General features: G+C 41.0%; 1 protein-coding gene across 13 annotated transcripts in view; it reads right to left on the reverse strand.

Annotated features, from left to right (window-relative positions):
• Positions 1 to 27734, reverse strand: part of BZW2 (basic leucine zipper and W2 domains 2) — a 77506-nt gene that overhangs the window by 28300 nt on the left and 21472 nt on the right. For 6 of the 13 annotated variants that reach the window (XM_077811412.1, XM_077811413.1, XM_077811415.1 and 3 more), the window contains 4 exons: positions 20399 to 20463; positions 11642 to 11818; positions 9158 to 9261; positions 4287 to 4352 (listed from right to left, as the gene is read on the reverse strand). In XM_077811412.1, the coding sequence (XP_077667538.1) occupies positions 4287 to 4352; positions 9158 to 9261; positions 11642 to 11818; positions 20399 to 20456 (405 nt within the window). In that variant the 5' untranslated portion in view covers positions 20457 to 20463. Of the gene's footprint in view, positions 1 to 4286; positions 4353 to 9157; positions 9262 to 11641; positions 11819 to 12207; positions 12738 to 15432; positions 15982 to 16496; positions 16867 to 20398; positions 20464 to 27734 lie in introns of those variants that run through there. The other 7 variants (XR_013345332.1, XR_013345331.1, XM_077811406.1 and 4 more) reach the window with 4 other exon arrangements.

Below are 27734 nucleotides of genomic sequence, written 5' to 3' on the forward strand. Positions count from 1 at the left end.
GCCTAATACACTGTTGATGCTGTAAGAATATTTGAACTAATAAAGTTAAAAAAAAGATAGCTCTGAGAACCTTAGGTACAGGATCATTTTCTTAGTTCCAGGGTATTATTATACAATCCTCATTTAGCTGCAAAATGCAGCCTAAATTAATTATTAAGGAAAAACTTCAAAATCTTTAATTAACCCACTTAGGAACAATAAAAAAAACCACCAAGATATTCAGATCTAAGCTGTTGTTAAAGTAATCGGCAACGAAAATCTGTAAGAGCTCTTCCTTTACTTAACACTGTTACTAATCGCTGTTGGGGAGTTACAAAATGCCCAAGTTATTTCAGAAGAGTTCCGAACCTCCCACTGGGTTCTAAGTGGTTTATAACCTACTGATAGACTGTATTTGGTTCTGAATGTAAATTGGTTCCCAATATGAAAAACAAGAAGTATGACTGACTCCAGTACTATATTCATAGCACATCTAAAACTCCTACTTATTTCAGTGGGAGTTTTAACTGCACAATGGGCCCAGGATCAGGTCTATTGTGCTGTGTTACAAGACTTTTTTTTTTTTAAACCTAAAGTGAAGTTCTGTGCAGTATAAGCTATCCACACGTATCCTATGTAAACAAAAAGGTATATGGACTTCTCTTGTAATCTGGAAAAGCACAAAGATTGAGAAGACTGTATTCCTCCATCCACCTACAAAGTGCAGTTATTCCTGAATAACCCCACTTCCTGAAGTGTGTTATTGCTTTAAGATTCACAGAATTGTTTTAAAAATACTTGTCAGCATTGCAAAATAAAGCACTTTACATATCCACAGAGAAGCACAGCAAGCTACCTACAATACCCTATGATTGTGTCAGTTCTGTTCTACTCAGCATCTTATGCCTAATCCATATTTGATCTCTCAGAAAGCCACCTTTCCGGTATCCTTCTACATAGTTTCAGAGCAGTTACTTTCATTAGGGAAAGAGGAAAAATGACCCAAGTTCCTTGTACCATATCCCACTACTTGCACATACTCCTGTACGCCTCATTTACATTTACTGGTAAATGTACAAAGATCTACAGATCTGCCCTTTAGCACGATGTTTATAATATTCTTCCCTCCCTCCCCCGCTTCCATGACTGGAGGGATGTTAACAGGCCACCTCACCTGGAATGGTCTTCTGAAATATGTGTTAACTATTTATGCTAAACAATCTGTGTTCTACCTTGTATTTAGCGGTGACACTCAGAGTACCTTTCCTAGACCTGAGGAATAACTCTGTGGAAGCTCGAAAGCTTGTCTCTCTCACCAACAGAAGCTAGTCTAATAAAAGCTATTATCTCACCCATCTTGTCTCTCTTACTTGGGCTGTGACAGTTCACCAGGTTGCCTATTTACATACAGGATCTGTGAATTACTGGCATGAACTTTAACTGACAATATTAATAATAGAGGGTTAGCAAATTTAATCACTGTGCAAGGACACCCTTTCCAACAATTTTTTAAATTCCCTGCATGAAATAAAAGTCTAGATTAAAAATTGCTCATCAGAGAGAAATTGCTACTGAAATCTGTGGCATACTTATGCAATTGGGAAAAAGTCCTTATAAAAAAATCCTCTTTTTTAAGTCTCTTTTTCAATCAGATTTGAAAGCCAAAAGCAGACATGAAAGGGAAATGCTTCTCAAGGTGCACAGGACTATCAGTGATCTTTTGTAATAATTATGAACAGGAAGAAATAATATGACCCAGTGAAAGCAAGCACTAGAGTGCAATCTCACCCTAAAAAAAAAAAAAAAAAATTAAACATTCCCCAAACACCACCTGCTTGAGTAAAGTGAGACTGCTGGTCTGGCCCTGATTTTCAGCATGACTTTTCCTACCCCAGTGGAACTTTCCACCAGCACTACCTGAACACTCTAAATTGGATGATGCAACTGCCAGAGTATCAATTTCACTGCTGGGACAGTCACAAACCATTTCTTGTGGTATCATCAAGGCATCACTTATCGTGTCTTTCTAAGAGTAATGTAGATTTATCTCCCTTTTCAACTACCAATTTCCATAGGAACATGTTTTAGGAGAAATCCTGTTTATCAACATCCAGGCATGCATTTTATTGCACATTAAGGAAGACACAGTAAATATTTGATGGGAAAAGGTCTAACATACTGAAATACCACCACAATAAATTACTCTATAGGTTGGATGGTGGCTACTTGCAGCGTAGGTGCACAAAAAAGAATGAACAAAGTGGACACAATGAGCCTTCTTTGTGATCCAGTACAAAGGGCAACCATGGTGCTACTAGGGAGCACAGGCCCTAACCCTTGCCAGCGTCCTCATGGGTTCCAGTTCTCTGAAATGGGATGGAGAAAAGAAGGGTGCCCCTTCCCTCTCCCCTGGCACTGGCAAATAGAGCACCAGAGTAGGCTCTTGATAGCTCTCATCCAACTACTAATCTAACCCAGCCTGATATCTAATTAAATTGTGAGGCCTGAGAAGACCACAGCCTGGGGAGGTACGGCTGAAAGGTACCGGTAAGTCTTATTTGTTAATCTGGAGTAAGCAAAAATAGCCAGATTTGCAGTCCTGGAGACTAATACCCTCCAGTAATCCCCAAGGACTAGCGAGCAGCAGTGCAAGATTTCCCTCAGGGCTCTGACAACACGCTTCAACCCTAATATCAAACAGCCACCATGAAGGGTAAGAAAAATATTTCCACACCCAGTTAAGTGTTGGAATAATAAATTTATATAATTTAAATTATAAATTATATAATTAAATAATAAATAAATGTGTTAGTCTCTAAGGTGCCACAAGTGCTCCTTTTCTTTTTGCGGATACAGACTAACACGGCTGCTACTCTGGAATCTCTACTGACATTGCTGACAAGGGTAACTATAAATCTTTTTTCAGCAGAGTTACTTGCCACTGGAGGTGGAATTGATACCAGTTCACATGTGCTAGAACACCAGCAATCCATTTTAGGTAACTACTTTATCACTACTGATTCGAACTGATGATTATCAATCCTTTTTTTTAAAAGCTTCAAATTACTTTGTATTGAACACAACCTGTAACTGGCATGATTGTGCAATATGCACTCTTAAAAATGCACAAAACTCGAAGTGAAGCAAATTACAAAGCAAGTTAAAAAGAAGAGGCAGTTTGAAGTGACATGGTATTCCTTTGTTAAATATGCAGAACGCTTTCTGTAATTTGAATGCAATGAGTCAACATTTCTCATTTCAATGATTAAAATAATTAACAGCAAGAACATCAGATTTGTGTAGGGAGCAGAGGTAAATTGAGTTCTACAATGAGTGATGCACTAAGCAATCAGCATCAGTTAAAAGGTATATGGACCACAACTATAAAAACAGCCTCGTGAACTCGCAAGAATGTGCAAATAAGAGCCAATATCCCTAAGCCACTGTATTTGTAAAGGGAGTCAGTTTGACATCAGAAAGACACTCCCTCACTTCTTCTGTGCATGATATTTAATACTTGGAACAGTATTGCATATTCTTGCTCATTTTTATTAAATGGAGATATTTTAACCACAGGAGAAGTTATACCCACATCAGCACTGGCCACAGTTTTATTATTCCAACCATTAATCTATGATATATTTTCTATTAATTCTGGTCAGAAGAGTGTAAAAATGCAAACATTTCTTCACAGATTTCTTCAGCCTTCCGTGTAATTCAGTAAATGCCACAATTCAAAACATGACCACCACATTCACTGAGTAAGCAAATACAACAACAACTCTGCCGATGTGATACTTGCTCTTACCATGTCACAGACATGCACTCAAAGCCTCCTAAACACCTAAGGGCTCATTCTGCAACCTATACACACCAGACTAGTCACAACTCATACAAGCAGTCTCACTTCAATGCGTGGTAGATTTGCATTCACTACACAGAAAATATATACTAGGAGTTTGATGCAACTCTGGGTTCTGTTGATATAGGGCCTTGGTGGTGAAATTCATCCCAATGAGTGCTCTCCAGGTGGTTCCACAGCCATCAAGCACCACAGGCTGAGATGAGAAAGTAACGGGCACAGGTAGTCAGGAGAGCCAAGGATGCACTGACTCAGCACGTGCCCTGGACAATCTCCACAGGCAGTGCTCTTATAGCACCTCAGTTACAAACTAAAGCTACCACTTCTGGGAGTTGCAGTTTGCACTCTCTGACCCAGCCAAGTTAAATCAAGACAAGAATATGCAGTTAGTTTGGACAGAGGGTAGGTGATATTAAGTCCAAAGAGATACTGGCACCAACATTACCTTTTTGATTTCCTCTTCAAATGCCTTTTCCAGATATTTATATCTCCTGATTAGTTTATTGAAGACCTAAATACAAAACAGATTAAGTTAGAGGGATAAAAACAGTCAGCGTATTTTACAGGTAGGGGGCCAGGAACTAGCACGGTCTCCGGTAAGTCAATAAAGAACACTCATAACTTATCTGTGATAAACCTTGGAATACAGATTTTTTTTTTTTAAATATCTATTCCAGCTCTGAGGAGAAAGAAGTAGGGATTAGTGGCTTCTTATGCTTTTATGTCTTATTATACGATTTTCTTTTAGATATGACCAAATATACTGCGTTTCCAGGAAACTAGCAGCTACTCAGTACAACAGGTGTTGTGCGCATTTGTGTGACAATCCCTTGTCTCACAAGCTACCATGACAAATGTTCTGATTCCCAACCTCTCATACCTGTTCCCCTCTCTTCTCTCTCTCTCCAGTGCCCCTACTTCCCTTTTTCCCCATTCATAGCTCCATTTGCAGGAGTGAAACAATGAGGATGTCCCCACTTTGCATACATCCTCTAACAACACAGCTGCCTGAGAAGGCTGGGGGATTGAACAAACAGAGGGGGGCCTGCAATGCCATGATTTTAGGGCTGAATACCTTTAGTAGATGCAGGCTTATTAACAAAGACCTTGACACAAAGTATCATAAAATGCTTTATGATCAGAGGGAGAGGCAGAATACTTTGCAGTTATTATTATTTACATTAAGTTATTTTAAAAATCTTTTCAGGAACAACTATGCAAGAAACCAACTGTCAGTGCTATTGGAGCGTAACATTAACATTCTGGTAACTTTCAGATTATTTTAATAGGACTGTCAAGGTTTCTTCCCCACTCTGATCTCTAGGGTACAGATATGGGGACCTGCATGAAAGACCCCCGAAGCTTATTCTTACCAGCTTAGGTTAAAAACTTCCCCAAGGTACAAACTTTACCTTGTCCTTGAACAGTATGCTGCCACTACCAAGTGTTTTAAACAAAGAACAGGGAAAGAGCCCACTTGGAGACATCTTTCCCCAAAATATCCCCCCAAGCCCTACACCCCATTTCCGGGGTAAGGCTTGATAATAATCCTCACCAATTGGTACAGGTGAACACAGACCCAAATCCTTGGATCTTAAGAACAATGAAAAATCAATCAGGTTCTTAAAAGAAGAATTTTAATTAAAGAAAAGGTAAAAGAATCACCTCTGTAAAATCAGGATGGTAAATACCTTACAGGGTAATCAGATTCAAAACACAGAATCCCTCTAGGCAAAACCTTAAGTTACAAAAAGACTCAAAAACAGAAATATACATTCCATCCAGCACAGCTTATTTTACCACCCATGAAACAAAAGAAAATCTAATGTATTTTCTAGCTAGATTACTTACTAACTTAACAGGAGTTGGGAGGCTGCATTCCTGATCTGGTCCCAACAAAACCATCACACAGACAGACAGACCCCTTTGTTCCCCCCCACTTCCAGATTTGAAAGTATCTTGTTCCCTCATTGGTCATTTTGGATCAGGTGCCAGCAAGCTTACCTTAGCTTCTTAACCCTTTACAGGTGAAAGGGTTTTGCCTAGGGCCAGGAGGGATTTTATAGCACTGTATGCAGAAAGGTGGTTACCTTTCCCTTTATATCTATCTATGACAGAGTATCTTAATTCAGGGCCCCAAACATTTTGAACTTTTCATACAGACCCTTGCATTTCTCACTCCCCACTGAAAACCCCCTCCTCGCCTCAGCAGGTTCTTCCCATGTCTGTATGTGTATGCATACATATCCTTTTCTGGTACAGTCAGAGAATAAGCAGAAGGGGTTCTCCCTTCTCCCCATACTGGCATCTTCAGGAACATCTCCCATCTATTCTCAGTTTGTTTTTAATTCTCATAGGGGATGGCTGGGAAGAGATGGCAGTGGGCCTTTCCCTGTTCTCTCCTGAGGGGACAAAGGTCTCCTCCCACTAGGGGCTCCCCAATTCTCTCCCCTCCCCTCAAGATACTCCGATCTTTTTCCCTCAGATCCACATCTGCCCTCTATTCATGTCTGTCCTCCACTTGTCTGTTTCCCTCTCTTCCCCTCCCATAACTGCCTCCCTATCATCTGTCCCCATTCTGTCTCTTCATCCTTTGTTCCCTGTCCTCTCCATCTGACTGCAGCACTGGTAAAGGAGGGCAACAGACTGCGACTGTGGCTGTACTGGCCTGGGTGTGTTGGGTGTTGAGAGGAGAGAGGTTGAAAATCAGTGCTCTCACCACTGTGCAGAGCCAGCACCAGGCTTGTGACTGACATGGCATTCGACTGGGAGGGGGAGCTGGTTTACAATAAATATCATTTAATTTTTTTGTTGTTGCCAGGTTATTGTGACCTGGAGGTAAATGACAGAATCAGTTTATTCCAATAATGTATTTTTAAGAGGCTGTTAAGATCCTATGACTGGCACGCTTGTTGCAGAGCAGCAGAAAATGAAATAAAGGATGAATTATGGCCATGTGAAGAGGCATACTGATATGGAAATGTATAGTTAATTAAGATGTGGAAAGAGAATGAAAATCATGAGCTAGTGTTTTTAAGCCTTTTGCGTTTTAAAAAATAAGAAAATGTTACATATTATGACACAATTTGTAATGTGGAGAAGTGAAGTGTTTTGGGATACTTAGGGCATGTTTACATTGGAATTAGGCACCCGTAGCTGGCCCGTGCCAGCTGACTCTGGCTCGGGCTAAGGTGCTGTTTAATTGCAATGTAGATGTTCAGACTCAGGCTCGAGCCAGAGCTCTGGGACCCTTCCCTTCCACCTCGTGAGCCCGAGTCAATCAGGTGACTTGCAGGACTTTTATTCTAGTGCTGACATAACCTTATAATGTGCAACAATAGTGTCTACAAGGACCAGCTAATGTGCAACATGTTAGTGCACTTTAGAAATCATACCCCTGCTGTGCACACAGGGCTTGTCCACACAGAGCAACAAAGTGCCATGCAAGTAGTGGCATTACTGGCACATTTAAGAATCCTCAAGTATGCACTGACATAAGACTGGCCTGCAGGATTAAAGCAGTTCTTGGAGTTACTTTAACAGTTATTTTAGCCTTAATTTCACTCCTTCATGCTAGAGTCAAACCTCTGTTTCCTGTTAGTCCAAAAAGAGTTGGCAGAGTCAGTAATGGAAGCATCAATTCAGTTATTAACTACAAATACTGATTTGTTTTGCTGACTTTTGGTAGAACTACTTTCACTGTGCTGCATTTCTAGTCCCTTCAAACCTCTTGCCTCTACACTTAAATGCAGATTCTATTGCAAAGCTAAATTTCTGATATTTCCAGTTATCATTACCAGACAACTTAAAAATCTATCCACGCTGAAGAACCAAAAGCAACAATTTTGTGAAATAAATATTATGAATAAAGATATTCTTAGAAAGAGTGGCATATTCTTAGCAAAGGGTGGAGTGGCTAAACATGTTGCTTGCTACACAAAATAATTTCACTCCTCCAGGTAGACTTTTTAAAGTAGCCTCACACTTCTCAGCCAACATATGCTATTCAAACAATTCTTGAAGCTAGTGCCCTTTGTATGAGTCTTGTGAGGGTCTGTAGATCACCTGAACACGTTGGCAGGGATAATGGTTCTTATACTTTCATGTACTGTATCATGTTACAATAATAATTAGATACATAAATACTATTTACAAAATAACAGATACTGTAATTTATTATATCTGGACACACACTAATGAGATTTCATTTTTTTAAATTTAGTTTTACTTACATGCAGAATTATAGGGTGGCTCATATTTTTCTGTAATGACAATGCTCATCCTTATTAGAATATTACAGATTATTATGTACTGCTATTAGTCATCATTATTTGTCATACTCCACTAAGGAGTTACGTGATTTGAGATATTCTTGCATAACGTCTTAAGGTTCGTTGCTTATTTGTATTTACTTCACATAGGCCTATTTTTCCAGTCCTGCAAACTCTTACTCTTGTGAATAACCTTTTCATAACATGTAGAGGGCCACTGACATCAACTGGACTATTTGTGCAAATCCCGATTACCTGCATGAGGAAGAGTTGTAGGATTAGACTTTAAATTTTTCAGTCATTACTCTTATGTTCCATATGTTAATTATATATAAACTTGCTAAAACCTCTAATAAAATAACTGTATGTAGAAAAGGACAGCACAAACTAAAGAGAAGAAAGAATAGGAAATGATTGACAAACCTCACAAGAAATATGATCAAAGATATATGTTTGACAGCCCTATAATTGTCTTTTAAAGGAATTGTGACCAGATAATTCTCGAAATCCTTTTTCTTATCTAATGCTTATAGATTAGAGGGAACAAAGGCAGATTAGTACCTAACTATACTACTTAACTCCTTTGTAGTTAGTCTACTGCATGGTCAATCTGCAGATTTATTGCTATTATGGGATGTTAGATGGGGTGGGTTCTGAGTTACCCAGGAAAGAATTTTCTGTAATATCTGGCTGGTGAATCTTGCCATATTTGGGGTCGGGAAGGAATTTTCCTCCAGGGCAGATTGGAAGAGGCCCTGGAGGTTTTTCGCCTTCCTCTGTAACATGGGGCATGGGTCACTTCCTGGAGGATTCTCTGCTCCTTGAAGTCTTTAAATCACAATTTGAGGACTTCAATAGCTCAGACATAGGTGAGACGTTTTTCACAGGAGTGGATGGGTGAGATTCTGTGGCCTGCGTTGTGCAGGACTAGATGATCATAATGGTCCCTTCTGACCTTGGTATCTATGAATCTATTATCTTTTCTAATGATTTGTAAACAGACTACAGTGGCCTGTCAATAATGGGTTTCCCTTCCTACCCTGACCTGAGCATAGTTTCGGATAGTGTCATGATCTTCATCTGCAGAAAATACACAGTGGCTGGTCATCTTGGTCTTGTCATTGTCATCTATGCGTGTCCCTCCAGGGGCTAAAAAGAAAGATAAAAAGCACAATAAAGATGCATTGTTCAGATAAGGCCCCTAAGACTTACTAAAGCTTATAACCTCTTAAGTATCACTGAGTTCAAGGTGGAATGAAAATGGGCATCAGATGCAACAGCAAAAAGAAAAAAAAAAAAAGCCAGAGCACTCATCGATTGTGGTGGCATTTGGCACGTATAGAGAAAGGAACAATCAGGATTTCCACACTGTGCCACTTCCTACAGACCACTGAGCCTACAGAGGATTGAGAGTCATGACAAGAAATCTTGGCTGGCTTTGAGTGGTGAGTGCAGGATGTGGTCCTGTGGGGATTACTGGTTGGTGCCAACTACCTGATAAACATACTGGCACTTTTGTGTTAATTTTCATCCCTGTTTGCAAACATATTAATGTAATCTTTCTGAAGAAAACTATTAGCACATCATCACTTGTTTTAGGACTCAGAAAATGCTGCTAATCTCTTTACTGCTTACCATACCTAGCGAGTACATTTAACCATATTAAAACTAGCTTTATTGGCATCAGATCCGTTCAGTTATGGATGTGGCATAGTAAAGCAGAGGTAGGCAAACTACAGGCCGAAGGCCACATCCTGCCCACGGGACCATCCTGCCCGGCCCTTGAGCTCCGGCCGGGGAGGCTAGCCCCCGGCCCCTCCCCTGCTGTCCCCCCTCCTCTACAGCCTCACTTTGCCACGCCTCCTGCGCTCTGGCCCGCCGCTCCTGCCAGGGAGTGCAGCGGCGTGGCTGCGAGCGCAAGCGGCGCGGCAAGGTGAGGCTGCTGCTCTGAGCGGCATTGTAAGGGGGTGGGGAGGTTGGATAAGGGGCAGGGAGTTCCGGGGGGTACTCAGGGGACAGGGAGTAAGGGGTAGGGAGCAGGGGGGGTTGGATGGGGTTGGGTCCCGGGGGCAGTCAGGGGACAAGGAAGGGGGAGTTGGATGGGTTGGGTGTTCTGACGGGGGCAGTCAGGAGGCGGGAAGTGGGAGGGGGCAGCGGCCAGGCTGTTTGGAGGGGCAAAGCCTTCCCTACCCGGCCCTCCATACAGATTCACAAGCCCGATGTGGCCCTTGGGCCAAAATGTTTGTCCACCCCTGTAATAAAGCTACAAGCAAATAGCATAGCTATACACGCTTGCGTGACCAAACTCCAATCTGCACGTACTAGTATTTGCAAGCAAATCAAGGGGTGCATGTAAACATTCAGAGTTGGCACATACTTTTGACAGTCTAGCTTTTAAGTATGAAATTACTTTAAACCCCCTTATTTATTTAATACCAATAACTGATGTATTTTAAAGAGACCATTTATAATTATACTAACTATATTGTATGTCGATACAACATAATAGTAATTTAATCCAGGAATAGGTCTCAGTTCAAGCATGTCAACAGCCCCAAGAGAATTAGGGTCATAAACATTTTGTCTCCTCTACCATTTTTATGCCGATATATTAATACTAAGTTTCAGGGGACAGAGGTGAGAACTAACTTTTTTCTAGAGGAAAAAGCAGATAGTGGAAATAACTAGATAAAGTTATGGTGTGAAAAAGGTTATTGATACAGGTTTGTTATCAAGCACCCCAAACAGAATGTGAACATAAAAGATGCTAAAAAAAAGTGTCTCCGGTAAAATTAATATTGAAAATATAGACCATTATGCTTTAGGAAAATCTACTAAATATAAAATGGAAAAACACAGAGTTGTGATTCAGACATAAGTGCTAGGCAGCTGATTATTTATTGAAAACTACTTCTGCCTACCAATCTTCCCCCAACAAATTTGTTCAAATTGTCTCTGGTTTTTTGTTTTCGTTTGTTTTTTAAATCAGCAGCTCGCTTCTGCATCATTACTATTTATCGCCCTTTCAACAGGCTGTCTTCATTTATTTGTACTCCTTTCCCATTTGTAATCCATAAATCCTCAGTGCTGTCACGTCTTCAGGATACTCACAAGTTGGGACAGCATTTCTGAAGGTCTCAAGTTTGATTTTCCACTCTTATCCCAGGGGTCATGCAGCTGTATTTCAAGCTGGCTTTTGTAGCTATTGCATGGGTGGGAATGATTAGAGTGGAAATTTTCCTAGTACATCAAGAGCTCACATCTGTGCTTCAGCAGTCAATAATGCAAATTATTTGCTCTCAATTCTCCAGTTAGTGACACAATAGAGTTTTCATCCAGTACCATTATGCTGAAATATTTTGGAGTAGATTTGGGCTGATTGCAGACTAAATAAGTACCAAGATAGACAGAACAGAGGGTAGATTTAATAGCTTTCGCGGAGCAAAGTGTACACTATTTAACCACATTCCTCCACTAAAATGTTATGTACAGAAATTTTCTAGCATCAACAAGATGCACAAAAGTTTACCTAACATGCTGCCAGCTATCAGGATATCAAAGAGTGTGTCAGCATAGCGACGATAATCTAGCCTGGAGCCTGTTGAGTCCAGAAACTTGGCTACAGCCTCCAGGTCATTCCCAGCTTCATTGAGGCCTTGGATGATTGTATCCCTGAAAACTGTGGGTTCAAATTTCTCCTTTTCATCTAGGAGAGGAAAAAAAAAACAAACAAACCAAAAAAGTCAACCAAGCATCTATCTGCTTAGATTTACATATTAGACAACAACTGACACGTCTGTGATATGGGAGCATAACATATGTTTCCCATTCTGGTTATCCTATTTCAAAAGTATCCGTTGGCTTTTGTTAGCTCTGGGAATGGTACTTTTTCTTGCCCCTTGTTTTTCAAAAACTAAAAAGGAACATGCACAACCAACCTTGGGAAAATGAAATAGAAGAAATCCATTAATGCAAAATCATATAGTATATATGTACAATTTTCTACTGATATTTCTCTTATTAAATGTATTCCTCAATATGTTACTATATATGTTGTTAAATTAGATGATAAAAATACATGCTATGCAAAGCTACCTAGTTAAAAGTGCTGCATGAACTTTCAGTTTTTCATTTTCTGATGTTCTTCTTTGAATTTTAACTGCAACTTAATTCATGCACGGACATATGCAAATCTTGGGGAAGAGCAAAGATCACAGCAGCCAACAAACTCTTATGTTCTATGAGCACAGAGGAGTGTGGATGGGAGGCTACATGGTGTCATCATCAGTTGTTCCCCAGATTCACAGAGAGCAGCAGCTCTTGAAACAGAGAAGAGTGACAGTCAACGATGCAAAAAGAAAAGGAGGACTTGTGGCACCTTATTTTCTTTTTGTGGATACAGACTAACACGGCCGCTACTCTGAAACCAGTCAACGATGCATCACCTAGTTCAATCTCCAGGAGAAAACCTTGATTAAAATGCTCACTTTGACCTTCAGACAGCATCTTTAAGTCACGGTCCTTAGTCATAATGGATGCCCTTGCAAATCCAGATTAAGTTTAGACATATCCAGTGGTGAGCTGGAGCCAGTTCGCACTCGTGTGCGAACTGGTTGTTAAATTTAGAAGCCAGTTTAGAACCGGTTGTTAAAAGGGTGGGCAAACTCCGGCCTGCGGGTCACATGCAGCTCGCAGGACTGTCCTGTCCGTCCCACCTGAGCTCTCAGCTGGGGAGGCTCCCCTGTGAATTTTTACTCACCCGGCAGCACTCCGAACCCTCAGTGGCATTTTGGCGGCGGGTCCTTCACTCGCTCCGGGCCTTCGGCGGCACTTCGGCAGCGGGTCCTTCAGTGCTGCCGAAGACCCGGAGCGAGTGAAGGACCCGCCGCCGAAGTGCCACTAAAGGCTCGGAGCAACTGAAAGAACTGGTTCTTCAGTTTCTGGCAGCTCATCACTGGACACATCCACATATACCTCCTGTTGCTTCTTTCTTTGATAAACTAACAAGCTGCTAATAGGTAGCCATGTACATCTGAAACCTCCCAGCAAAGCAAGTCCTGATTTACACTCATGTTCTTTGAATGGCTTATGTCTGAAAGCATGTCTACACTACAATCTTAAATCAACTTACATTAGGTCGACTTACAGCCACTGCAGTAATTACTACAGTGGCTGATGTCCACACTATCCTCCTTCTGTTAGTGGTGTGTGTCCTCACCAGAGCACTTCCACTGACTGAAGAGAGGAAGTGTGGGGGGCTGAGAGCCAGGGCTCTCAGTTCCATGCATCTTCCCACTGGGAGCCCTGCTGTCCCCCTGGGCTACTCGCCTCCCCACTCCCTGCCCAAAGCTGGGGGAACAGCCACCCTTGGTTTCTCACCACTGGCGGGGAAATTAGCACCTGGAGCCCAGCTGGCTGCCATGTTCCTATTGGGGATCTGAGAGCCTGGTCGGCTGCTGAGCTCCTAGCGGGAAGCGAGGAGACAGAGGGCAGCCAGGCTCCCAGCCAGGAGCATGGAGCTGGGACTCTGGGTGGCAGCAACACTCCCCGTGGGGAGTGGGGAGCCCGGGCAGCAGCCCAAGTTGGGAGCCTGGGTGGCAGCCTGGCTTGTAGCAGAGACCCAGCGGAGCCCTGTAATTGACAAGACAGCCAACAGCTGATGTAAGCGACGCAGTGTCTACACATACTCTGCATTGTCCTAACTACACTGACATAACTCCACCTCCATGAAAGGCGTAGGGCACTTACATTTGTGGGACAGGCTATAGTGTATACTCTGGCATAATTAGGTCAACGTAAACTGCCTTACGCCAACCTAACTGTGCAGCATAGACTAGGCAGGAGGATGTTTAAACAGAAACAATCATGAATTTTACATAGCATTTTGTCATCTGTTTTAGATATTGGTGGCAAGTCATAACAGCAATAACAGCAATAATTACTTAAGAATATAATAGACTCTGCACATGAAGGAAAAAACCTCTCATTTACTAGTAAGAAAGAAGATCTATTAAAAACCTAATCAAGTAAATGGCTCTGCCACTGCACCCTTAAAACTAGCTCTACTCAAACTACACCTCCTATTGGAGCAGGACCCAGAAGCTGTGGGGCATGTAATGAAAATGCTCTGCAATGGTTGGTGAGGAGTTTCAGTGTAGGTATTGATAATGAGAGTAACTCAATGGGGATTTTGGCAGGGCATTAAAGGGAATGGAAAGAAAAGAGAGGGCTTTGTGTGAAAGTTAGTGCTCCATGAAAATTCCCTGAAAAAACCGTAGCAGAGTCATTCTGAGTAACCATGCTGCTTATTCACAGATATCTTGAGCCTCCTAGGGTCCTTCCCAGCATGGACTATAAAAAGCAATCATTTCACCTTAACTTGTAATAATGCCCAAAACGTTTTTATTTGTGCACAAGCAGCACAATAGCAGGAGCAGAATCATGAATGCTACCAAACAACCAAAGGAAGTACAAACTATTCCTCCTTGGGGAACCACAAGAGTATGTATTATTCACATGATATCAACAACATGCTAGGTGCTTTACAGACAGTTATGAAGACAAAGTCTGTACCCCTAAGAGTTTTAAACGAATAGATATTTTTATATTTTTCAGACAGGCAGGTTTAAAAATACCCATTTAATTTAATTTGGAAGGCTTTACTGTGTCTAGCACTATGGGGGCTGCGGACCACAGTGCAACACAAACACCACCACCACTAATATTTTCTACAGTAGTTTTAAACCCAGATACTTTTCCTGCCTACAAGCCTTCTTCCCATCTGGAACGTTCTACTATTTTCTTCTCTGTTGCAATCTAATGTGTGTAGGAAGAGGATTTTTTTTTAATTGCCTGAAAGTGATACACACCATTAGTGAAACGTTGTTTTCCTAACAACTAATGTCCCTAGAAGTGATGTGCTGAACCAGCACAAAAAGCTGAATAAGAAGCTGTCATCCTGGAATAGGAACAGCATGTGAAGTTGTCAAGTGCATAATTAGGGCCAGCTAGCAGGTCCACTCATTTCGCTTCTAAAAGTCACCCTCTTCCCCTGGGTACACATGCACCACATCATAAAATACATTTGAATCTTACTCTTTAACAAATGAATCTTAACCCTTCAACAAAAGACTCACAAGCCAGGGAAACTGAATTCATTCCTCCACAAAATCCATCCCGTCCCCTTTCGGACCTCATTTTACTGTATGAGTGTTTATTTTGAATTTCTACTAAACAATTTTCTTCCTGAAGGGCACCTTTTGCTTCACTTTTGATTCCTTTTGCTTCACTTCCTCCTGTGCTGCGTTTACCCATACTCACCAACTTTCTGGCTAATAGCATCTGCATGGTTCTTTAGTTTGCCAGACTGTGTGTTTCTGAAGGATATACTCCCATCTCCGGTATCACAGGAATAGATCTGGGTCTCATGGGCCTGCATGAAGCACTGCCAATATGCCACTGGGCCCATGTGACACCTACAGTGTTTTATATGGGCATGTGTTTTTCTAGCCTGGTCAGGCACTGGTGATTTTGCTCCAGATCCTACCCCCTCCCACACTTCACAGGAGCCTGAAACAGAAAAGGAAAGGAATACTCTGTGCAGTCACATCTATGCTCCAATATAGTAGGCTTGCATATATCTGTGCCATATGCACAAATCCTGGTCTGATCCCAACTATTGCAAATAGGACTATTGAAAAAAACAGCATTCAGTAGGAGTGTAGGAAAGACTGCACTGAGTAAGAGTTCACTAGAATTTTCCTATTTGTGCAAATAACCAAATAGTAGAGGCCGGAGTGCAACATTTAGCGACACCACCCAGGAAAAGCCCAAAGGGGGACTCCATCTCAGGGTATCACACATTGCAACACCACTCTAGTTCCCCCTGCCCCACTCTCCCTTCTTCTGCTTTAGTAATTTTAACTCCTAGCAACTAAAGCATTGTTAACAGATTAAGTTAGCAATTTCTTTAGTTGCCAGCAGACAACTAAGCTCTTCAGGGAAGGAACTGCATCTTACTAAATGTTTCCACAGCACTAAATACATTTGGAGTAATACAACATAACAGTTAAGCAGGAAGCAAGCTGAGAACCTGCCTCCTGAAAAAAAAAAACAGGCTTCTTCAAGGTTTTTCCAAGTTTGGCATCCTAAAAGCAAGCCACCCAGAATCCAGGCACTTTGGCTTGGTCTACACTACAGAGTTAGGTCAATGCAAGGCAGCTTGTGTCAACCTAACTCTGTAAGCGTCTACACTAAAATGTCACTCCTGCCGATGTAACTCACCTGCTATGCCGATTTAATAACTTCACCTCCATGAGAGACATTGCACTTAGGTTGACGTAGTTAGGTCAACGCAGTGTCCGTGTAGATGCTGCGTTACTTACATTGACTTTAGTAGCCTCCAGGAGGTGTCCCACCGTGACGGCTCTGGTCACCGTTTTGAATTCCACTGTTCAATGGCTGCAGGTACATGCCCTTCCAGGAATGCCAACAACCACCTTAAATTGTTTCTATGTCCCACAGCAGGCTAGCCTCCAAGGAATTGTCATGTTTCCCACAGCAACACTGGCAGGGTTGGGAGGTTGGCAGAGGGCAAGGGGAGCCCAAACAGACAAAACATAGCTGGGAAGAGAGTAGCAGCAATGGTTCCCATCAGGCTAAATCCTCTTCAGAAGTTGACATGCTAGAGCACCACATGGGCAGACCACAACTAATGGCCCTGGCCATTGAGGACCTTGAACTTGATTCTTGGGCCACTTAATTAGGGAAGGTTTGTTTTGCTGAGGACACATGAGAACTCCTTAAAAAAAAAAAAAAGGCACTAAAAACAACAGTGCCACCAATGAAACATGCATAGGAGTGGCATAGTAAGCCATATATTTTAGCTATTAGCAGACTATCATAATTTATTGGAGGAGAGGTCAAGGGACATACAGCTCCAAAAGCCTCTCCAGAAGAGAGGAACCAATAATTTAAAAGGATGCACACCGAAACTCATTGTAATTAGCTGCAAACAAACAATATCATGTAACTGTTCTGATAAATCCATTGTAAACCAGAGCAGTTAAAATCCCGGTAAAATTACAGATAATAGAATCAATTACTATAGCTGCCAGGATATAGCTATAATTCATATTCTCTCTCTCTCTCACACACACACACACACACACACACACAGATTTTGCTCACAGTGGTTTCTATAGTATCACATTCATTATTACCAATTGTTTCTCTTTCCAGTTAAAGTGAACTAGCACCATTCCTGGTAAGCAGCCCTTTATTGGCCCAATTCCCAGACTAAACACACAACCTACAGCAGCCAATGATCTGTAAAATACATTATAAAATGCACTGTGCACTCATAGGTTATATTTCACTAGAATACCTTGGTGATTTTGGCAAACCTGGTGCCGGCTCATACCAAGTCCCCAGGCCTCAATGAACTCTGACAAATGCATAGCTGGAAACCAGTCTGGCTTACCTGTGCGGTAGTACTGTTAAAATAGATATTTTAGTTATAAGAATGTGTTTAATTTTATGGAATCTTATAGGATGCTGCATGTATTAATCCTACTTATAATATCTGTATCCCATATTCTAAAGTAATGTTTAAATGTTGGTTCTGCAACTTTAACAATGTTTGCTAAGACTGTAAATCCCACACAGTAAAGGAGAAGCATTTTACCAAGTGTGAAGTGCTAGTTTACAACAAGAGCGGTTATCTCCTCTCCCAACAAAAGAAGGTCTACAGGCATCAGAGAAGCCATTGTGGACAAAAGACTCTATAGGTTGAAGAGGGTAATGCAAAAGCCTTCATCCCATCACAGCTTGAACACTATGAGAAGGGAATAAAAATACCTGTTGAGAAATTGTTATCCCTATGCTGCTTGAACTTGAAGAGGCAAAGATTTCTAAGCATAAGCAAGGGATCTCCTCCAGCTGTCTAGTTTGAGTTAGCCCTAAAGGGCTTATAAAACTTGCATATTATATCAGCTGTCATCATCTTTTGGAACCTAAGACTGTATCTCATTTTTGTGTATGTGTTTACCTGCTTTAGCCTTATAAACTCTCTTATTTCTGTTCTTGATTAATACCTTTAGTTAGTTTATGAAAGACTGGCTATAAGCATTGTCTTTGGTGAGAGATCTAGGGTGCACTTGGCCTGGGGTAAATGACTTGTCCTTTGGGACTGGGAGTAACCTGAATATTGTTGTGATTTTTGGTATAAGGGACCATCTATCACAGAGGCAGGTTTGCCTGGGTGGCAAGATAGATTGGACTACTCACAGGGACTGTCTGTGGCTCCCTATTAAGGCTGTTATAGTTTCTGAGAAGTTCATACTTGTTACTTGGTTGATGAAATCTAAGTATAGAACACACCTCCAGTTTGGGGTTTGTGTCTGTTTCTTGACAGTCTGCCCTGATGTTGGCATTCATGGCCATGAGCCACTCCAGGCAGTGTGACAACCTTAATAAGTGGCATCAGCATTATTTAGACTATGTCAGGGTTCTTGGGTCTAATCATCACCCTGTCTTGTCATGTGGCATGGTCCTTTAAGAGGCTGGCAGGTTTGATACATATTTTAGAGACACACACACAAACCTGGAAGATGTTGGGTGAAAGGAAGTGGTCCCAGGAGTAAGAAATGTTTGCTGGGGCCAGGAGCTTTGCAGATAGGGTGGTACAAGGCTATCCCTCTCACCTCACTAATTGGGGATGAGCAGAGAGAAGGGGACCAGCATAAAGGCTGCCTCCTCTCTCATAGCATTGCAGACACCAGGGGACACCAGCAGGGAAAGCTGGCCTGCTGAGAAGCCTGAAGTTTAAGGAAAAGGGGTCAACTGGCGAAGCTAGTAAAGGCTGTACAACTGGCTAATCTACAACCGAGATCCAGAGAAGAGAGCTGGGGAGACTCCTGTGTAAAGAGAAACTGCTGCAGTAATTAATACAACCCAGTTCCCAAGAGGAGAGCTGGAGTCTTCTGCTTAAGGAAGGACTGAAAAGGGGTTATCCTGAGAAGGGACCCAGAAGGGTTTCCAGATCAGAGACTGTTTCAGGTGCAGAAAAGCAGAAGCTCCTGAAGGAAGGAGTCATCGACCCTTAGTTGGACTAAGCCTAAGGCAACAAATGCCCCTGGGTATATTTGAGCAAGGCTCTACTTGTGCTTATGGCTGTCATTAATAAATGAGAACCTCAGAAGGGAGGCGCTCTTTGATTACAAAGATCTGTCTGGACTTCTTTGTAACCCAGGTGAAGGGAAGTTATACAGGGATCACCTGTGACACCATGCCTGACAGAAAGGGGGCACACTGGGTGACCCCTTTTCCATCACATAAATATAATACTTTCAAAATTTATGGAACCTTGAAAATAACGAGGGAAGATACTTGGTTATATTTAGACACATTTAATATTAAATTATTAAAACCCCATATGAAAAGGAATTTATTTTGTGGTATATTAATTTTTTTAACGTGAATAAAAAAACAAACACTCTTAGAATCCATTGTCACAGTAAAAAATAAATATTGGAAAAAATGCATTCTTTAACTGTTTAAAGAATATTTAAGTTTTCAGACTGTTATCATAAAAGAAAGCACTATATGCCCATGGGATATTTGAGAGGTAGGAAGTTAGCTTCATTTTAGAAATCAGGGGCCCATTTTGGGAGATTGCGTAGATTTGACTCTAAAAACCTCATTAGCTGAAATTCATTTCTGAACGCTGCTTGTCTTTTAAGAAACCCTTGGTAGTTGTGCTTTCTTAATCAAAAATGTGCCTTTACAGTGGCAGCTGGAAGAAGTGTCTAATCATCCTCAACCATTCTTCCTAATACCCAAATCTTCTGTAATCCTGGTTAAAAACTTGCTCTTCCCAGAGGCTACTGCACACTAATACAAACAAAGCCAAGCTGCAAGTGTCTTATATGTAATCCTAAATGTATACAAAAAGCATAAACTTTAAAAGGAGCAAAGAGTCCTGTGGCACCTTATAGACTAACAGATGTATTGGAGCATAAGCTTTCGTGGGTGAATACCCACTTCGTCGGATGCATAAACTTTAGTTACATTAAAAACACTACAGTATCCTTTACACTTTTGGGAGGATGGTGGTAGGTAGGAGGGGACACCTTAATCCTACTAAACTTCAGTTACTCCATCTGCTCGTTTTTTAGTCCTTCAACATCTGCATTTCAAATGAGAGGACAGCAGGCAATGCTTTATATGACTGTGATAATTCTAGTCACCTTCATGAAAAGGAAAAAAAATAAAGCATTTATCCTACCCCTCTTCCTAGTTTTGAACCGCTGGCCTGTTAGCACCGGCTTCTGATGTTTATTCATAAAATTTCTGCAAGAGAAAGAAAAATAGTTTAACTATGTATATCAATTTAATCAGAGTACTTACAGACGACACGGTCATGTGACAGTAAAGCAAAAAAGAAATTCATAGAATCCAGCAACACTGATGAAAAATTCATGTAAAAATTAGTTTTAATTATTTTAAAGACAAACAGCACTATAATTTTAACATATTCTGATTGAAATTTGTTTCCCTGACAAAGCTTGGTTCATGACAATACTATAAAAATGGAAGCTTTCATTCTACACAGAAATTTACCAGAAAATAATCTCAAAAGTTATATTGTCACAATATCCTTTGTCTTGCCTCTATTTCAAGAAATGTAAATTAGAGAAATTAATTACAGTATCAGATAATGAGTCTCAGGACCAAAAATAATCCTAGCTCGAATAAGGGCTAGCTTTAACCAGCCATAGGATCTTCCGTAGAATCATGATTTGTAAATTCATGAGCTGTAGCTCACGAAAGGTTATGCTCAAATAAATTGGTTAGTCTAAGGTGCCACTAGTACTCCTTTTCTTTTTATATAAATTGGCATCATTGTAATAGAATTTCCTGATTTCAAAGATAAAAAACAAAACTAAAACCGAGCAACACTTAAGACTATATTGAAACCTTATTATCTGACCTACTTAAGGGACAACAGGGTGCTTCACTGGCTCAAGAGCAGACCAAACTGTGATTTACAAAAGTCACAATTCCTCCCCTGACTGCCCCTCACTCTGAGGAGGGAGTAAATTACTTCACCCCTTTTCAGAGAGCAACTCACTCTTGTCTTGTGCACCCAGTCAACTACATAGGCTGGCAGGAAGGGGAGCACGGAGGCATGGATCCTCCCACTCTCTGCCACTTCACTACCTATTTGCTTGCAGGGAGAATAGCCCCCGCTGTCCTCATGAGCAGACTAAAAATCTGAGCAAGAAAGCAAGGGAGAAACTGACTCCTGGGTATAGCCAACAAAGGGCTGCAATAATCTAGCCCTTAGTGATGAAAAACAAATGACAACTCATGCCTTACAGAGTCCCATTGAAATCAATATGGGTTCTACAAAGATGTTTACAGGATCAAGCCTTTGGCAAATATTTCTTCCAAACACCAAATATATTTTCCTGTCCTATTCAAGTGTTTATAACCATGACTTGCATATTAGCTACTAAAGAACTGGGAAGAGATGTTATCGCCTTCTGTGTCCTGCACAAAATGGTACCTAGTTTTCCTCCATCAGCAATTTTGTATTTAAATAGATACTTGAAAATCTAGACAGCATTCCATTAAATAATATCAAGCTAGGACGAATATTGGGCCTAAACTACTGGAGAGTATCCCTTACATACAGACCTCAATTAATGTGAGATTACTCATTCATAATTATTAAATAGCCTATTATCTGATGAGCACCGCTATTCTTCAGTTTTACTAAGTATATTAGTATAATTGATTTAATTATATAGCTATATTTTGCGTAAGCTTCACATCCTATATTGACAAATGAATGCAAATAAGTAATATAGAGTGAATATAATGAAGTTTCATTGTACCTATCAGTTCTCTTAGATCTCCCCCCATCCTCCCCACAGAGGAGGTTATTGTTTGGACTGAGTAAGCCATTTCACATAATTCAGGACATAAAACTCTACCAAGATTCTTGACTCATCTGAGAGCACCCTAAAGTTTTACCTTTCACAAATCTTGTTTTTTTGGACCGTCAATAAAACTTAACAAAAAAACAAAACAAAAAGAAACCCTACACAACCAACCAACAAGTTTAAACACACACCCACATTTACACACAGATACCCTACCTCATTTTAGCCCCATTTGTTTACAAATGAAATAGAGAAGATTTATTCTACAGCAAGTCTCACTCATGCTACTGGTTTCAAAGCACACACTACACATGCCATCACTTCCTCCTAGGCTGAACAAAGTGAATTCTTGGTTTCACAGCGGGATAGATTCTATCAATTACAAATTACTGAACAGAGTGCAGAAGTAGAATCTGCCAGTTAATTGGTTGTCTGTATCCCAGTAAATTAGTTTTTGAACAACCCTCCCAACAATGCTGTAGTGATATAATCTACTCCAATTTCTGAGATGTCTATCTTTTCCAGTTATAATTAGGGCTGGAAATTAATCACAGTTAGGGCATGTGATTAATGTAAAACATATAAACTCAATTTAAAAAAAAGTTATGATTAATCATCGTGTTAATCACACTGTGAAACAGTTATAGAATACCAATTTAAATATAAATATTTTTGGATTTTTTTCTACATTTTCAAATATACTGATTTCAATTACAGCACAGAATACAAAGTGTACAGTGCTCACTTTATATTGTTTTTATTACAAATATTTTCACTGTAAAAAAGATAAACAAAATAGTATTTTTCAATTCATCTCCTACAAATCCACTCAGGCCTACTTCTTGTTCAGCCAATCACTATGACAAACAAGTTTGTTTACATTTACAGGAAATAATGCTGCCTGATTCTCATTTACAATGTCCAGCTACAACCCATGCCATGCGAACGCCTGTTCTGAAAATGAGAACAGGCGTTCGCATGGCATGGTTGTAGCTGGCGTTGCAAGGTATTTCCATGCCAGATATGCTAAACATTCATATGCCCCTTCATGCTTCGACTTGTAGGCTCTAAAATTTCACATTGTTTTGTTTTTGAGTGCAGTTATGTAAAAAAAATAAATTCTACATTTGTAAGTTACACTTTCACGATAAAGAGACTGCACTACAGTACTTATATGAGGTGAACTGAAAAATACTATTTCGTTTATCTTTTTTACAGTGAAAATATTTGTAACAATAAAAAGTGAGCACTGTACACTTTGTATTCCGTGTTGTAATTAAAATCAACATATTTGAAAATGTAGAAAAACATACAAAAGTATGTCTAATAAACTAAAATTGGTATTCTATTATTAACAGTGTGATTAAAAACTATGATTAAACAACTATTTTTTTAATCTTGCCATTAATTGCAATTATTTTTTTAATTATTTGACAACCCTTATGTCGTCACTAGCTGCCCTTCTGTGGTCGTTCCAACAGTGTTTCACTTTTGTAACTCAGTAGATCAGTCTTTTCGAGTCCAGAGCTATGACTTATATGGGTTTATGAAATGACAGCACACCTGAGAGAAAAAGCATAAAGGGCCAGAAAAGTTTAGAGTCATGATTGGCTTTGCTGCCTTCAAGTTGTAACATAAGAAAAGACCTAACCAGCAGTTACAATTTTGCATACTGAGAATATCCTCTCTCTCAAAAACAAATGAGCAAACAAGCTACAGTTTTACCAGAAATTAAGAACATTTCAAAGAAGGTACAGTTAAACTGCTTAGCCAAGCCTCTGGCGATGAACTTGCCTACTTAAGTCCCAGGCAGACTGTAAAGAGCTACAAAAGGATTTCTCAAAACTGGGTGACTGGGCAAACAAAATGGCAGATGAAAGTCAATGTGGATAAATGCAAAGTAATGCACACTGGAATACATAATCCCAACTATACATATAAAATAATGGGGTTTAAAATTAGCTGTTACCACTCAAGAAAGATCTTGGAGTCATTGTGGATAGTTCTCTGAAAACATCCACCCAAAATGCAGCGGCAGTCAAAAAAACAAACAGAACGTTGGGAATCATTAAGAAAGGGATAGATAATAAGACAGAAAATATATTGCCTCTCTATAAATCCATGGCACACCCACATCTTGACTACTGCGTGCAGATGTGATCGCTCCATTGCAAAAAAGATATTGGAAAAGGTTCAGAAAAGGGCAACAAAAATGATTAGGGGTATGGAACAGCTGCCGTATGAGGAGAGATTAATAAGACTGGGACTTCTGAACTTGGAAAAAAGACGACTAAGGGGGGATATGATAGAGGTCAAAAAAATCATGACTGGTGTGGAGAAAGTAAATAAGGAAGTGTTATTTACTCCTTATAACACACAAACTAGGGGTCACCAAATGAAATTAATAGGCAGCAGGTTTAAAACAAAGAAAAGGAAATATTTTTTCACACACCGCAGTCAACCTGTGGAACTGCTTGCCTGAGGATGTTGTGAAGGCCAAGACTATAACAGGGCTCAAAAAAGAACTAGATAAATTCAGAGAGGATAGGTCCATCAATGGCTATTAGCCAGGATGGGCAGGGATGGTATCCCTAGCCTCTGTTTTACAGAAGCTGGGAATGGGCGACAAGGAATGGATCACTAGACGAGTACCTGTTCTGTTCATTCCCTCTAGGGCACCTGACACTGGCCACTGTTGGAAGACAGGATACTGGGCTAGATGGACCTTTGGTCTGACCCAGTATGGCCGTTCTTATGTTCTTACTTTCATTCTGAGAGTTAAAATCAAGGATGGTGAATGAGATGGCACAGTGAAGCTTAGAAAGCGTTGTAGGAGCTGAGGCTCTCCAGTGAGTAGAGTCCAGCAGTCTCTCTTCTGGAGTGCTCAGGAACTTCAGAGGAGGATGGAGAAAGACAGATATATCCCTTTACCAACGGACACCATATCTAGAGTACCAGTAAATGCTTTCTGCATGAAGTAGACAGATAATACCGCCATCAATGCCTGCAGGTTTTAAGTCTTCCAGCTAGTGACCAGCTAGATTTGACTCATCTATTTTGCCCGCGTAACAAGCAATCATTTGTGATAGAGTTTGATGTGTACTAAAAAATAAAAAAAAATAAAAAATCTGCATTTCCATAAGTCTGCTACTAATAGTGGATTTTATGTTTGTGTTCTGCTAGTCATTGTAGTATCTCATTTGGTTGGAAATAATGTTCTCACTGCAGCAAACATAAGGATGTTAGTTTCAAGAGGATACAGAAACCTTCCAGCAATCTGGGAAAGAAAACAAAGCAAACCATACAATATGCATGAATTAAGTCTATTGTCACAGCCCTTCAGAGCATAAACAAGCCAGAAGACTGGTATTAATACACCTTAACTCCATCAGTGAAAACACACCAGCTTTCCTTTGGGGCAGCAGAATGGAAAACCAGCCTGCCTTCCCCTCAGTGAAGTAGATAAGACTTCCCAGCAGCTGTGCAGTCTTCCATTTTTACATTAATTTCTACTACTGTACATTTTCCTTGTGGTGGGGGATGGGGATGTCTCTTTTTTCAATACTAGAAAACATTTTTCACATACCTGAAGCTTGACAATTAGATTTTAAAATTGTTTTTCTGGACATCAAAGAGATGCCCTTTAATAGAACCTGGGAACAAACAAAACTTCCCACTTGCGGTAAATTTAATCAACAAAGGTTCAGTCCAACAGCAGTGACTCTTGAGCAGTTATTAGGAGAAGCACAGGATTTGCCTTGTTCTATATTTAGCTTTAAATGCATTGCACTCTAATCTGCTCCAGTGAGGGTCAGCCTTTATAAGGTACTCACTAAAGCACTGGCCCAGGAGCAAAAGCACTTCCATCAGGAAATTGCAGAAGCGCTAGCATGAGCAAAACAGTTCCTTTCTAAAGAGCTACATCTAACACCCATCCACAGTGCAGATAAAGAACATACACATCTTGAATATTAAGTTGTATACAATGTGTTGCTCACAACAAAATATACCTATAATGTATAATGAGGCAACAAAACACTCAGGACCTTGAACTTTTACATAAGATCTCCACACTGAAATGAGCCATTTTCAGGAAGCTCAGTGCCAAAGGAGAGTTCTGTAATTCCAGCTAGAACAACTCTAATTGTTTCTGGGAGCCCAGAAGTACTGGGGAAAAGGAGGAACACAGGAAGTCGTGACTCTTCAGCATGCCTCTCTCAGCCAAGTGGAGTTCCACAAAAGTTAGGAGTGGCTGGGCAGAGGTTGGGGCATACCTGCCCTTGATTCTCTCCTCAGGACCCAAAAGATCTCTCTGCAGAAGTTAATGCTGCTAAGGACAGTCTTGATTTCTGCTCCATATCCAAAAATGTTTCCAAAACAGGAGAGATATCAAAGACAGAGGTAGGCTGCCTGCGGCAGAGTAGACTGGACAAGATCACAGGGCAGCCCATATCACATTCCAGGAGGGTTCCCTATGGATCCTGGGGATAAGAAAGGACAGGAAGCTCTTCAAACTCATTTCCAAAATCCACTGAACAGCAAAAAAAAACTCTATAAGATGAACCTCGCCTAGTTCCTTGTGTTCTCTATCCTCCTCCCATGCATGATAGTATGGATGGCTCTGATATAGCAGTAAGAAATCAAACCTTTTGTAACTCTCTCCAGATCAGGGGTGGGCACACTTTTTGGCCCGAGGGCCTCATCTGGGTATGGAAATTGTATGGTGGGCCATGAATGGTCATGAAACTGTGGGTTGGGGTGCGGGAAGGGGTGAAGGCTCCGGCTGGGGTTGCGGGTGCAGGAGGGTGCTCTGGGCTGGGACCGAGGGGTTTGGAGGGCAGGAGGGGGATCAGGGCTGTGGCAGGGGGGTAAAGCATGGGAGGGGGTCAGAGGTGCAGGCTCTAGGCGACGCATACCTCAAGCGGCTCCCAGAAGCAGCAGCATGTCCTCCCTATGGCTCCTAAGCAGAGCCATGTCCAGGTGTCTTTGTGTTCTGTCCTATCCTGGCCAATGGGAGCTGCAGGGGCAGTGCTTGTGGCTGGGGCAGTATGTGGAGCCCTCTGGCTGCCTCTACGCATAGAAGCTGGAGGCAGAACATGCTGCTGCTTCTGGGAGCTGCACAGACTGGGGCAAGCCCCGGACCCCCTCCCCAGTGGGAGCTCGAGAACTGAATTAAAACATCTGGAGGGCCGGATGTGACCCCTGGGCTGTAGTTTGCCCACCCCTGCTCTAGACATATCTAGGACAGGTCTTTGGTTACAAAAGGAGATAGCACTAGTTGCTTATATTCTCCTGAAAACTGTCTGTAAATTTTCACAAGTTCAACCCACTTCGCTGTCTCTTTAACCTGTTTGATCTAACATCACATGGCGAAAGGGGCAAAAACAAACAGTTGTAGCTGTTTAGTAGTCTTTATAATTAGATACTGACAGCTGGACTCAAATGCCCTCATTGCCTTGAGCCTGCTTATGGGAGTCCTAAATTAACAGTGACAGGCTAAATGGTTCAGATAAAAGAAAAGCAACAAGCTTGAACCAAAACCACAATCTGAGGTTTGGGGTGGGAAAGGGGGGAGAGAGAGAGAGAGAGAGAGAGGGGAAACCAAAATCAAGAATTAACTTTTAGTTTATCTAAAACCTTCATAGCCCTCTTCATTTTCTGCCAAGACTAGAA

The sequence above is a fragment of the Eretmochelys imbricata genome, chromosome 2 (genome assembly GCF_965152235.1).
Source record: "Eretmochelys imbricata isolate rEreImb1 chromosome 2, rEreImb1.hap1, whole genome shotgun sequence".
Classification (NCBI taxonomy): domain Eukaryota; kingdom Metazoa; phylum Chordata; order Testudines; family Cheloniidae; genus Eretmochelys; species Eretmochelys imbricata.